This window comes from Anolis sagrei, chromosome 1 (assembly GCF_037176765.1).
Source record: "Anolis sagrei isolate rAnoSag1 chromosome 1, rAnoSag1.mat, whole genome shotgun sequence".
Lineage (NCBI taxonomy): Eukaryota > Metazoa > Chordata > Lepidosauria > Squamata > Dactyloidae > Anolis > Anolis sagrei.
The window spans coordinates 126,132,788-126,146,808 of NC_090021.1; the positions used below are offsets into that span (position 1 = coordinate 126,132,788).

Sequence of the window (14,021 nt, forward strand, 5' to 3'; positions counted from 1 at the left end):
TCAGTAACAAGATTTTCTTTTTTGTTGCAGCCATTGATGAAATTGAGTACAGCCAGCTCTCTGTATCCAGATAGTGCATCCACAAATTCCATCGTCCACAGCCTTAAAATATTAAAAAAGGAAATTACAAAAAGGAAATCTAGATTTTTCCATTTTATATAAGAGACATAATTTCACTATGCCATTATATATAGTGGGATTGAGCATCCAAGGATTTTGATATCATGGTAGGGGAAGGGGAAGGGGTGTCATGGAACCAATTTGGAGCAGAGATCAAGAATAAAAGGAGTCCTTCATTAAACAGAGTGAAAAACCTTCTGTTGCACCCTGACTGCTGTCTACCTCAGAATTTTACATGCTTCCTTCCATTGAATAAACAGCTAATGTTCTGTTATTGCACGAGGCTAATGGAAACCCAACTCTTTGGTGGGAGTTGTATGAATTGCTAGAAATCTACAGAAGCTTTTTATGTTTGGCTGAATTGGTTTTATGCTAGCATAACTACTATTTTCTGGTTCATCACTGAGATCTCATTCCTTATGCAGGGTTGTCTTTTTGTATGAGATCAATTGCCCTGCTACCGAAGATCAGCCACTAGGAGAGATCAGGCAGCAGAAGAACATCTCCATTCCCCAAAAGGAAAAGGAAGAAGAGTGGGGCAAAGGAGGAACCAAGTTCCATCAGATACAAACTTCATTCAGTCTAGTAAAATAGCCACAATGTTAGTACAGTGTTAGGTAGGGTATAAGGAATCCTAAGTAATTTCCAAAACCATTAGACTAAAAGGAGCATGGGTTGACCAAGGTGTCAACTCAATTGGCTTTCAGACATTTTGGTGCAGTGTTAATTGTTTAGCCGTCTGTATACAATGTATGGATAGTACTTGTCAGATCTGAACTGGAAAAAAGAAACAGTGATTCTAGTCAGGTTTTGAATTTATTTATTTAAAACATTTATATTCTGCCCTTCTCACCCCACAGGAGACTCAGGATGGAGCACAACATATATATGGCAAACATTCAATGCCGGGACATAAAATCATAAATATATACAAACATTAAAATCACTTATATCCACTTTAAAATCAGTTGCTTAAAAACAATTTCAGGACACCATTCTGTTATTGCTCATTGAACATTGCACTATTCAGATCTGAATGTCACAAGAAGCTGGCAAATCACTAATTATTTACCTTGATAATACTGTTTTCATGCCAGGTAGTTTTGGTGTCCTGTGCCTTGACCCTAGCGGTGAAGGGCACCATTTGCTGTTCCATTTCAGGCAGAAAAGTATTGTAGTCGTTCCTTGAAAACCAAACACTAACTAAACAGTGAGACATTCATGATCTACTTCTGGTCCTGCTGATACTAATTCTCCTGACTAATCCAAATAACTCCAGTATTGTCGAAGGCTTTCATGGCCGAAATCACTGGGTTATTGTAGGTTTTTTCGGGCTATATGGCCATGGTCTAATGCCTCTAGACCATGGCCATATAGCCCGAAAAACCTACAACAACCCAACTTCATGAAGAATGGGGTCTAGAACATAATAGCTACCTTTTCAGGTATTAAAAAAAGGAATCCTTTCAGATCATATTAAACTGTGTATCTGTTACCTATTACAGCAATCACATTAATGCAAGCAAAAAAGATATACTGAAATAACAAGTCAAGTGCTAATGAAGTGCAGTGGAACTCTCTGCCCCAGAGTGTGGTAGAGGCTCCTTCTTTGGAAGCTTTTAAACAGAGGCTGGGTGGTCATCTGTTGGGGGTACTTTGAATGTGATTTTCCTGCTTCTTGGCAGGAGGCTGGACTGGATGGCCCACAAGGTCTCTTCCAACTCTATGATTCCATGATTCTATTCTGATTCTTATCAAGAATATTGGGCTTCCTGTCAGAACATCTTTTGCTGTCTCTTAACCAGGCTCTTTGTTTCCTTCCTTTTCTTTCAGGATTCATCTCTTTCCCATCCTTTTCTCTATACTAAACTGAACCCACCTACTAAATCCCCATTACATCTTCAGACTTTCTCATTTGCTGACTCTCTAACTCCTGGACCATTCAACCATTTGGGTTCCACCTTTGGGGATGTCTGTAACAATTCTTATAGTCCTTACCATCGCAATGCTTTGTATAATAAGGTGAGAGAGAGAACAAACAGGTACATGCTTTCATATAGTTTGTCTAGAGAGAGATAAAAACTACAATTTTATTCACTTAAATATATTGAATATATTTTTATACTGTATTTTTGGTATATGTTTCCTTTGGATGATTTCACAAGAAACCAAGGTTGTTCTTAACAAATTTGCATCCACATATTTTGAATTTTACTGTGCCTTATGTCATTGCTTGACACTAATGGGAATGGCACAAAACACAGTATAATAGTGCTGCTAAGGTTTATCAGATGAGATCTAAACATATTCTTGTGAACTGCATAATACTGACAGCATTGAGGCTTCATTGCTACATCCATTACTAGATTGAAGAGTGTCCAAACTAAAAGTGATAGGAATAATAATAATAAAAAAGATTGAACACAGGCCCCTCCTTAGAATATCATAGAGTGGAACTGGGAATATTGTACATGCACTATTTGCGGTACCACAAATGTATATAATGCTTTTGAGCATACTTTGTCGTATTGTTAAATGCTTTAAGTATAACAATATCCAGGGGTAATAGCAAATGTTGTTCAGGGTTTCTAAAAATAATTCCACTTTTTAAAATTGTCATTTAGGCTTTTCTTTAAAGGTCCAGATCTTCCTTATATTATTTTAGAGTAGGCAATATTTCAGTCACTGCTCTGTGTTCCCATATAAGCTGTATTTTAAATGACCCATTGATATGACTTTACTTTGCACTATTTTCATTTTGTCAGTTGAGCAAACTGACCTTCAGCTTTGTAGCTTAGCCTTAATGATCACAGGTAGGAATTTCCAAAGGTATTTTTTTAATTGTTCCCAAGAGAATATTACTCATAAACAAGCCTGGGGGGATTTTAACGCTATACAGGCAGCTTCATTTTATTTTGATACAACAGATTTGCTTTAGAACTCACTCACACTAAAGGCTTTTGTTGTGGTTCAGCCAGATAAAGATGACGGGATTGCTATTTCAAAGCCTGGGAGAGTGGTAGATGGTTCTTTCAATGAGGGAAATGAGAGGATTTTAGAGCCAGATTCTGTCTGTGAAAATAGGCTTGAAAGTGATGCTGTTTTGGAGTCCAGCAGACAGGGAGATGCAGTGTCTGGTGAGACCTTTCACCTACTAGTACCATAGCAAAGATATGGATGGGTGAGAAAGCTTGCGAGAGGGGACACCTATGTTCAACAGGTGTATCAGACTTGATCTTAGGGAGGAATCCAGCAAGCTCAGAAAAACAAAAAGGTTCTATGTGAAGAAAGAGTGAAAAAAGTCCCACATGGTCATAGAAATGACTTCATGTTTTGTGGTCCCGAAATCAGAGAACTGTCTCTTTGAGAATTCAGATCAGGCAATGCTACAAAACAGTAAGGATCTTAAGTCCTGTTTCAGTTCATGTTTTAGTCTAAGATCCTGGGAGTTTTGATTAATGTTTTAAAAGTTCTTATAACCTTGGTTTTGGATTCATGCTCATGTTTTGATTTTTGTTTTTCTGGATTTGCGCTTGTGTTATGAATCAGGTTTTTCCTGTACCTTTTGGATTATTTTGACTATTGCCTTTGAAATGTCCTACTTCTAACCAGTTTGGATGGGCTTTTACTTACTGACTACTTTTTTCCTATTACCTGTTGGATTTTGCCTTTCTTATTTCTTTTGGTGAATTTCCCTTTTTATATGTATTTTTCTCAATAAACTGTTTCCCTACTGCTTTTGGATTCCTGGTTGGTGTTGAGGGCAAGCTGAACTCTGGCTGGTGTGCAACAGCTTTATTGCACAAAGTTCTTATTCCATGGTAGTCATGCTATGATAGATAGCGAATACAAACTGGAATGAGTACCTTTGATATTGCACTTCTCTTAATTCAAGCAATGGCATTGCTTTTCTATTCTCTCGTCCTATGATAGTATGTCCACATATAACCTTGTAACCCCATATTCCCACAGTTCCACTGCTCTGTCATATTTATTATTAATTTATTATTATTTATGATTATTTTTGAAATAATGCAGTTTCACAAAGAACAATAAAAAAGGCAAATACAACTATAATATTTCAAATAAATACAAAATAGCCAGCTGGGGAATAGTGATGGGTCATAGAATTCAAGCCATAGAACATAAATATGATACAAAGCCTTATAGCTACCTGCTCCTTAAAAAAAACAAACAAAATATACAAACCTATCTTGATAACAACTAATATTTTCTTTCCTGCTTCTATTCATTATAATGTGTAATACTTCTTCTAGAAACAACTTTAACAGCCTTTTAGAGGAAGCGATTTTTGTGAACTTTAAATACTTCTGGATGCCAGTGAAATAGTTCTTTCTTTCTTAATAGAGTAAATTTGTGTCTGAAAGAGATAAGCATTACACTAATTCACTAAGACAGAAATGACATGGAAAAGAAAGGACTCATGCAATCTTGGTGATGGGTTTTTTGCCAGTTAACAGCAAGTAGACGCAGATGTCAAGGCTGCTGAAAATGAAAAGAACATCTATGGCAAAAACATTTTTCATAAAACCCAGATTACTTCTGTGAATGACAGCAGGTGATCTGCTGTACCTTGAAAAGTACTAAGAGCAAACAACAACAAGTCATTATCTCCCAGTAGAGGCACAAAACTCTAATTAATCCATTGTGAAATTTGTCTTACTCGCAGCTACTGTGCCAAGCAGTTTGATAACTACATATTGCAGGCTGAGAAATGTGAAATGAGAGGGAGGTGAACAAAGAGAAGGTGGTGGTAGCATAGGATAAAAGTCTTCTTTCACTATTCATGTTCTCTAGACTCTTTGTCTCTCTGGATGCTTCCAGACAGCATCAAAATGCCGATTTTAATGAGGGGATAATGAGCATCCTCACAGCCCTTCTGTGTCTCAGGAAAAAATGGAGGACAAAGCACAAAACTGTGTACAATTTGTGTATTTTAGGACTATGCAAACCTGTCCTAAATACACACACATCATTAAAAGGGCATTTTCATGTAGCCACAAGGAGCTTCCAAATGTGAAGTTATCACAAGGGAGTCAGGAATATACATATCTGCAAATACCAGCTGTTTCCCCTCATTGCCTTGGCCTTTCGTTTTCATTATGCCAAGTGTCTGTCAGGCTATGTTATTATATGCTACCACCACCCTACAATGTTTTTGACATTTTTTTCTTCTTTACAGCCTACACATCCAATAGTACCTATTCCAGAAGATGAAGCGCTCAGCTCTAAAGAGGTAATGGAGCATTACATCCTCTATTTGAATATATGGGGGGTGGGGTGGGGGGTTATAAATCAGCTTTATGCTTGCCAATGCAGCAGGAATGAAAAACAAGAAACGTGCATGTGAATTACAGTGACCACTTTATTTCACAAGTGAACAAGCTGACCTCGTGAATATAGTATGGTTAACATTGGTTCTTACTTACTAATTTACTTAGGCGATCCCTCTTTGTCCAAGTAGGATAATCCTCTAGGGTGGGTCCGTAGGTGACTATGGAGCCCTATGACATTGGTTCACTGACTGTATTTCAGGGTAGAGAACTTTAATGGTGTCAGTTTTCATCCCCAGAAATTATTGTTACCCACATCCCTGTGATAAAGGTCCCCCCCCCCCTCATAACAACATCAACTTGTAGTTTTTAAAAATTCAGAAAGGAAAGGCACTTTTTTTGCTAATGTCTCGTTATTTGTTTTCAAAATAGAATCACTGCTCCTGGAAATTTCTAGGGGAATAATTCTTGTGGGTTGTTGTAGGTTTTTCAGGCTGTATGGCCATGTTCTAGAAGTATCCTCTCCTGACATTTCACCTGCATCTACGGCAGGCATCCTCAGAGGTTGTGAGGACTTCTAGAAGACTTCTAGAACATGGCCATACAGCCTGAAAACCTACAACAACCCAGTGACTCCGGCCATGTAAGCCTTTGATAATACAATGATTCTTGTTCTTTATAACACATTCTGGTGTATTTAAGAGTAAGTTGATTTCATGTCTGCTTATGGCTATTTTTTGGTCCCTGTGGTATCTCATTCCTCCCTTCCCATTAATTAGTTCCCTCTCCTCAGATGAATGACCTCATCAGATGGGTCCCCCCCCCCCCCCCCCGTCTTAGTGCCAATTGCCAGGGCAGAGTCTGCGGGAGCCCAGCATATCACACAGGACTACTTTTGGCGGACCCTGTCCTAAGCACGGCAGTGTGCTAAGAGGGAGCCATGAGGAGATAGATGACTATTGGTATCCTCATTGAAGAAACCGGGGACAGCATGGGACAAAGCTGGGGACAGCTGTGAAACATTGTGGGATGGTAGCCCACAACCAATATGGTAAGGGGATGAAGCTGGATGCTGCCCCACAGTTTCCATCACTGTCCCTTGACTTCTAGAACTTGGTTTGATGAGGTTCTTACTTTCCATGTTTAGAAAAAATGGGGAGGGGAATTGCAGAAATGTCTGGCTATGCCCTTGTATTGTAGAGCATGGTTATATTATCTGTAGTGCTCTTCAGAAGACCCTTACATCTCAGGAGATGATATAACCTTCCCCCCATCTCAATAGGAGACATAGCCGGACACTTCTCCAATCTCTCCTCCAGGTATGGAATAGTTATGGAGCGGACTTCAGCAAGTCTAGGGAGTGATAAGTGGATTGCTGTAGCAGTAGCTCTTTATACAGAACTATGTTCCAAAGAGCTTTGGTAGTAAATACAGGAGTTCAAATAATTGGTCTGTTGATGCTGTGTTCTATTGACTGGGGTTATATCCATGAAATTGCATGCTAAAATAAAAGTGATTTAGTCTGAAATGTGCTGACATTTTCTCTCTCTCTCTTTTCCTTTCTGCAAGGAACTAGCATGGCTGCTCTGAAAACTAAAACAGTAACATTGTAAATTATCTCTTGTTAAGTTATGTAATGTTAGGCATGTCTTGGTTATTACTAATAATGCTAAATAATGCCAATAATAATAATAATAATAATAATAATAATAATAATGGCAAAGAACTACTATGTTTCTACAATTCTAATATGCACTTTTCTTCTATATAAACATCTGCAAAATAGGGTGTGTCTTAGAATCACAGCTATACCTTATGCATTTTTAGTGGTGGTGATACTGAAATTAGAGTGCGTCTTACAATTAGCTTCTTGTAATTGAAGAAATATAGATGTTATTTGTGGCACTCTCCTAATTGACTCTCTCCTCACTAAAAAAAATCTGGTATTCTGAAACACTTTGGTCTTTAAGGCCCCTTCCACACGGCTGTATACAATCCCACAATGTGGACTCAGATAACTCAGTTCAAAGCAGATATTGTGGATTATCTGCCTTGATATTCTGGGTTATATGGCTGTGAAGAGGGACCCTAAGTCAAATGGTTATATATTATATAATATATTATATGCAATGTATTTATTTCAGGCATGGGCTGGGCCAACGGTAGATAGATGCAGAGTGAACTAATTCAAACAGTGCAAAAAAAGAGAAAGAAAGAAAGAAAAAAGAAAGAAAGAAAGAAGGAAAGAATAATATAATATTTAAAATGAAGAATAATTTTAACCAACATAAACTTAATCATATTTCAGTGGAAGACCTCCGGGGTCATCCAGTCCAACCCCCCTCTGTCATACAGGAAAAACACAATCAAAGCGCCCCCAACAGATGAGCATCCATTCCTTGTAGTAGTAATAGTAGTAGTAGTAATAATAATAATAATAATAATAATAATAATAATAACAATAATAATAATAATAGAAGAAGAAGAAGAAACCACAGAGTCCATCCACTCCTACCTAATAGGTGCTACGGCTGTTGTTATTGTTTTCATCAGCTCATAACTTTAATTTCCCTGTATTTCTCAGGAGGAGGAAAGATGAGGAGGCTGGAAGCAGCATGGTGCTATGAAGTCTCTATCACCCATGGAGCCCCAAGGGCTCCATGGAGCCCAGTTTGAGAACCTCTGCTCTAAAGAGATAAATCGCCTCTCTTATCCTGCCAAAGCTCCCAGTAATTTGATCTACCAACCATGGAAACAAGGGAAAACTTTGTGCTATAGAGACCCCTTTATTTCATTCTCAAATGCCCATATTCTGAATGCTAGTTGTTTTCCTTTTCCTTCTTTTTCAAGCTTCTGCATTTTCTTCTGAATAACAATGTTCATTTTAACTGTATTTTCCACAGCTCTGTTCTGTTACCATAAAAGACAAAACTCATTTACCACACTACCAAGAAAAGAAAGATACCAAGAAAGAAAACTTTCCAGACAATGGAGGTCCTCACAGCAGAGCTCAATGTCTACTCAGAAGAGATCTTGGGAATGGTGTTGGAAAACCCTGCTAAGGTATAGCAACAGGTCTTCTTGATCATCTGGCTTTTTATATAATCATGTCAGGCAGAGGTGCCCAATTTGAGGTTCTTCAATGTTATTGAATTGCTACTCCTGCCAACCTGATGAGGGATTATACACCAACATCCTTTGGGGCAGGCCTGCACAACATGGGGCCCTCAAGCTGTTTTGACCTTCAACTCCCAGAAGCCCCAGCCACCTTGTCAAATGGCTAAGCATTCTGGGAGTAGGAGGCCAAAAAAGCTGGAGGGCCACAGTTTCGGAGGGTTACCCATTGCCTACTCTAGGATTTTCATACCAAAGAATCTGACAGTTGTTTTCCATCACAGGAACAGTATAACAATAAGACAGAGGTAGCTTCAGGCTTAAGAGTGTTCCCACTCTGGCATCACCTCTGCAATGTCTAGAGGTAGTCAGTGTTTTCTCAGCATGACCAAATTGGAGTTCCTTTCACACCACACAATCGTATCTATCATTCTCCTAAAACTAGCATATTAATAGTTACAATGAGAAATATTAGGAGATGACATTTAGGGAGGGGTATTTAGAGTTCTCCATCACAGAGCTCCTCTAGTGCCTCACCAAACTACAAACTCGGGATGCTATTTATGGGATACAGTCATGGTAGTTAAAGTGCAATCATAGTGCTTTAACTGAGTAATATGAAAGGAAGCAATACAAGTCTGCCATTTCCAAAAGACTTGCTGCTCCAAGTTGTGCAACTGGGCAACCAAGTTGTGCAGCTGGGCAACTTGTCTGTGAGACCAGGTGCTAAACAGACTCTCTGCTTCCACCTCTGCTTTTGCCTCTTCTGCCTCGACCACACCATCTCGCTTGCTCCTTACAAAAATATTTTGGAATGAATCACATTCATGATATGTGAATGATGAGATGTTTATGGCTAATTGCAAGGTATCTGACTGCTGAATCATTCAGAACTGTTCAAAACATGAAAGCTGTCAATGAGAGAGGTTCAGTACAATCCTTCTAATGTACATTTAGCATAATAGACCTGTCATTTTCTCTGAACAGAAATACAGAGAGGGGCTTTCAGATGGAGTTGTGTATATAAATTGTGCATGATAATCTGGACTTCTTATTGCTCATTAATTAAGTAGTACATCTATTTATGACTTTCAAAATCTCAAAAAATAAATTATAGATTACCCAACATTTTTATATTTGCCCCCTCCCACGCAAAAAGGCATCATAGTAGTTGAATGTTCCCTGTGATGTTGCAATGCAATACTGCAGGCATTCCCTGTTGGAAACAGCAGTCACATTTTTACAGAAGTGTTACTTGCATTATAAATTTTAGCATGGTACTCACCATGGGAGAGAAGGCAGGGCTTCCCCTTGAAAAGGTGTGAAGTGAAACTGACATCATTACACTTGCAACCTTCTATTCATGACAACCAGTAAAGAGGAGGAAGTTTGAGAAAAGTAACATTGGAAAAGTACAGGATAGTAAATTATGGTAAAGTCTAGGAGGACAAGGGGTGGGGGATGATTTTTCAAAAATTGGGGGTATCATGAGGCTCATACTTCCTCCATCTCTGTCCTAGTAGATTTATCCACTTGGTCTAATCCTCATAAATGCCACCATGAGGCATTATGTACTTATCTTGTCTTCTCTTTGTTTCCCTCTTATTTTATGAAGGCCGCCACCATGAAGGTTCAATCTCTAAGAGCTAGCACAGATATTTTTTCCTTCATGATGTATTCACTATTCTTGCTCTAGCAATACTCCTAAATTTCCTAAATTACTTTGAATGTTTCCTTTCATACTCAGTTCTTTAAATCCATTTTAAAGACATTGATGTCGCAAACGGAGAGACACACATCTGTTCTGTCTACAAGAACTATTATGTATTTATTTGAATGCATTCCTTTGGGTCTGCACACTTGCATTTCCATTAGAATTACTAATGGAAATCAGAAAGCTCTGAATAACAATACAAATGTGTGCCCATGAAAAACCTTGGCATTGCTAGGGATTGAATAAATTCAAGACTTGGTACAATTTTTTTTTAGAACAAAATTTCATTTTTAAAATGTTCAAAAGACATATAAAGTATCTTTGCAATCTCTACAACAACTCTGTAATGTAGACCAAAGCTAAGATTGATAACATTAGTGGCTTGTTCTGAGGAAATATATGAGTAACCCAGGGCTCTCCTGATTTACTAGACTGCAATTTTCATCTTCTATCAGCACTGATTATGCAGCTATTCCAGGCATGGGAAAACTTTGTTCCTCCAGTGTTTTGGACTTCAACTCCCAATTGAATTATGGGAGTTGAAGTCCAAAATACCCGGAGGACCAAAGTTTGCCCAGGCCTGAGCTAGCCTGGTGGCAATTGCCAAAAATCTGGAATGTCAAATATTGTGTATCCTAAAGAACCATCAGGACTGAAACTAGATTTGAATCAGGGCTTTGTAGTTTACAGACATTTTAAATATACTACACTAATTTTGTACACTGTGTTTTCTTCTTGTGTGTCCACACTTTAGAAAGTTTTGACTATCATGAATGGGTAGGTTACAATGGGCCATTTGTTTCTCACCATTTTGCAAGTAAGGAAGTAATAATTAAACATTTTTCCTTGCTCAATCCATTCGTTTATTCAGTCAGGAATTTGGGGTTGAATTCCCAGGTGTAACACCCAATATTTTCTAGTGGACCCACATCACTTTTTCTTTATACAAGATAAGATTTCAAGTGAAAAGTCAATATTACTAGAAATGCATGGCTGACATCAATTTTTTTCTTGCTCCTCTTTAAATAATGTTGCAAAACCAGGACTAGTATTAGGCTTCAGACAGCAGATGCTGGAAGGGCAGTAGCAACAACTCACTCCCCATTCTCCTGAGCATTCCCACACTGGTGCCATCCCCCACTTTGAAAGGAACTGTGCCTCATAACTTTTCCTCTATCTTCAAACCAGTCCGTTGTCTACAGATATAGTGGAGTATATTTTGTGTGTATCTTTACCATGCAGTTTGATAGCCTTTCAGGTTTCATGACACCATCCTATTGAAACATGGCATTTGTATGGTGGTGATGACACACTTTTTAAATATGCATAATTTTGTGACATGGTTATTCAGTTTTACTAGCAAAAAAGAAGTTAAACTAACCCCTTATTAGAGATATAAACACATACATAAATTGTAAAATGTATTCATAAATTGCAATAACCTGTCTCATGAAAACATTTTATTTATATATTTAAAATATATTATTTATAGCTTATTTCACATACAGGTTCATCATACTAGAGCAGAATTCTGGGGCTCGTAGTTTAGTGAGGCCCTGGACCTGTCTGGACGAGCAGTTTAAAAGCCTCCCATTACTACGAGCCCCAGAATTCTGCAGGAGGCAGAAACTGGATTTAGAGTGGATCCATGCTCTAAGTCCGTAGACTCAAAGGTTCCTCATTACATTTGTGTGACACACACATTGTAGCCAACACACTGAAGTGTCACAACACATATCTTGGAAATCTCTGCTCTAGAGTTCAAGGGAGAGGACTATTGTTTTTTTAGTACAAAATCATGTGTCTAGTTAGACTACAATTCCCACGACTCTGTAGGATGCAGCCATAGTAGTTAGAGAAGTATCAAACTGATATAACTGTGCAGTGGGGGGCACACTATTTTATTGCCAGTCTTGACCTGGTGGTTTAGTTTGGTTTCACGTCACAGTTTAGTTGGGTACCTATACATCAGTAGTTCCCAACCTTTTTTTAAAACCTGAGACCACTTGACCAGGAACCATTCTCCAACATTAGTACCAAAAGGGTTACAAATCAATTTTTGGTCAACTTTAGATTTGGTTTGGTTACTTGGAGTGCTGATTCAGAAAATTGCATTGGATAGACCACATCTAGTTTCTGATACAGAACATATGCCATTCAGTAGTTGCCATCTGCTGGCCCACAGAAAACCATATTTAATTAGCCTCGGCAAGATCAGTTGCTCTCGTTGCAACGGTGTAGTAATGGTGAGACCATGGACTATATTTTTGTTCTTGCAGACCACTGGTGGTCCACAGTCCACAGGTTGGGAACCACTGATATACATGGCATGAATTGGTTTCTGGATAGAAGGCATCATCTTGTCTTTTGTCTGCAAAATGTGTGAAGTTATGTGAGCATTCAGAAAGTCTCTGGCTCTACAAGCGACAGTCAATGAAACTAAAGGAAGTGCGTAGGGTTATGCTATGGCTGCATGAATCAGGGGTGACATTTGAACATATATTCACTGCATTCTGAGCTTTACATTTCTAGGGCCATGAGCATGCATTCAAGTCACGTTCTACCACATTTTAAAAGTGTTAGATGTGTCTTCAGCTTGAGTTTATTGTTGTGAACATAACTTCTTTACTGCAAACATTCTACACTCAAGGACTTTATTCAAGTATTTGTATGTTGTTGGATGTTTCTCACTCCAAGACAAATGGCTGTAAATTTGAAGTGTGATAAGCTGTATTGAATATAGAAAATTCTCCATATGCCTCCCACATTAACATGTCCCTGTTTCTTTTTCTTTTTCTAGACACTGGCTAGTGTTCTCAGTGTTAATTGTAGAGAATATTTAACAGTCAGATTCAACGCTGCCAAGGAATCCATGCTGAAGAAAACTGCGACTTAATATTGTTCCCCACCCGCATTGCCTGTAATATAACTTTAAAAAAATGGTAACACATCATACATAATCATGATCATAAACATGAAAGGACTGTGGAAAATGTCCATGCAATTGCCAAATGGATTTTTAATTGATATTTTGAAGAAAACAGCATCATTTATGGAGAAAGCTACTTACGCTATGAAATAAAATAATGATGATGGCACCTTCTGTATTGAGTATGACTGCAGCAGTCACCCAATGATTTCAGAAAAGCTGAAGAAATGAAATGGTTTAAAAATTGCTCTCTTTTATTGATTCTAATGCTCTGTTTAGGCACTCTTCATGTCATTTCTAATCGTATCAGGGAGAAACTAATTTATATACCAGCCACAGAATCTGGGGGCGATTTGAAGCAGTGGCATCAGAGGTGGTCACACACACTGTCCCCAACTTCTGACAGCATCAGGGCAGAGTCCAGGTGATCCAGCTAGAGCAGGGCCTCATCAGCCCCACTGGATTGTCATTTTGCCAGCTGTGTTGCTGTTACTGCTGCTAGATCTCCTGGCTGCTGAAGGATCCCTGTGTTGACAACAACAGAAGCATTCATATGACCAGGGAGTCATCTTCCCTCCTTCTTCCTGATGTCAACATGGGATGCCCATGAGCACTGTGGCCCCCTGACAGCCATGATGACAGTGACATGGGTCTGATCTATCACCTTTTATTGCGCTGATGAAGCAAGGGGTTGCTGATAAAGGGATGGTTGCAGCCGTCTGTGTGGACAGTGGCTCAGTCTTCATCAGACCTTGTCATGCTTTATACACTGTACCCAAAGACTCCAACTCTGGGATACTCCAGAGTTTTGTGCAAACTTCAAAACATCCCTTGACTTTCCTTAGCATGG

At 38.7% G+C, this 14,021-nt stretch overlaps 1 protein-coding gene across 5 annotated transcripts in view; it reads left to right on the forward strand.

Moving 5' to 3' along the window:
* The window catches only part of MLIP (muscular LMNA interacting protein), a 67,993-nt gene extending 54,653 nt beyond the window's left edge, over nt 1–13,340 (forward strand). For all 5 annotated transcript variants that reach the window (XM_067468400.1, XM_067468397.1, XM_060788166.2 and 2 more), the window contains 3 exons: nt 5,324–5,377; nt 8,318–8,477; nt 13,043–13,340. In XM_067468400.1, the coding sequence (XP_067324501.1) occupies nt 5,324–5,377; nt 8,318–8,476 (213 nt within the window). In that variant the 3' untranslated portion in view covers nt 8,477; nt 13,043–13,340. The remainder of the gene's footprint in view (nt 1–5,323; nt 5,378–8,317; nt 8,478–13,042) is intronic.
* Nucleotides 13,341–14,021: the final 681 nt, after the last annotated feature.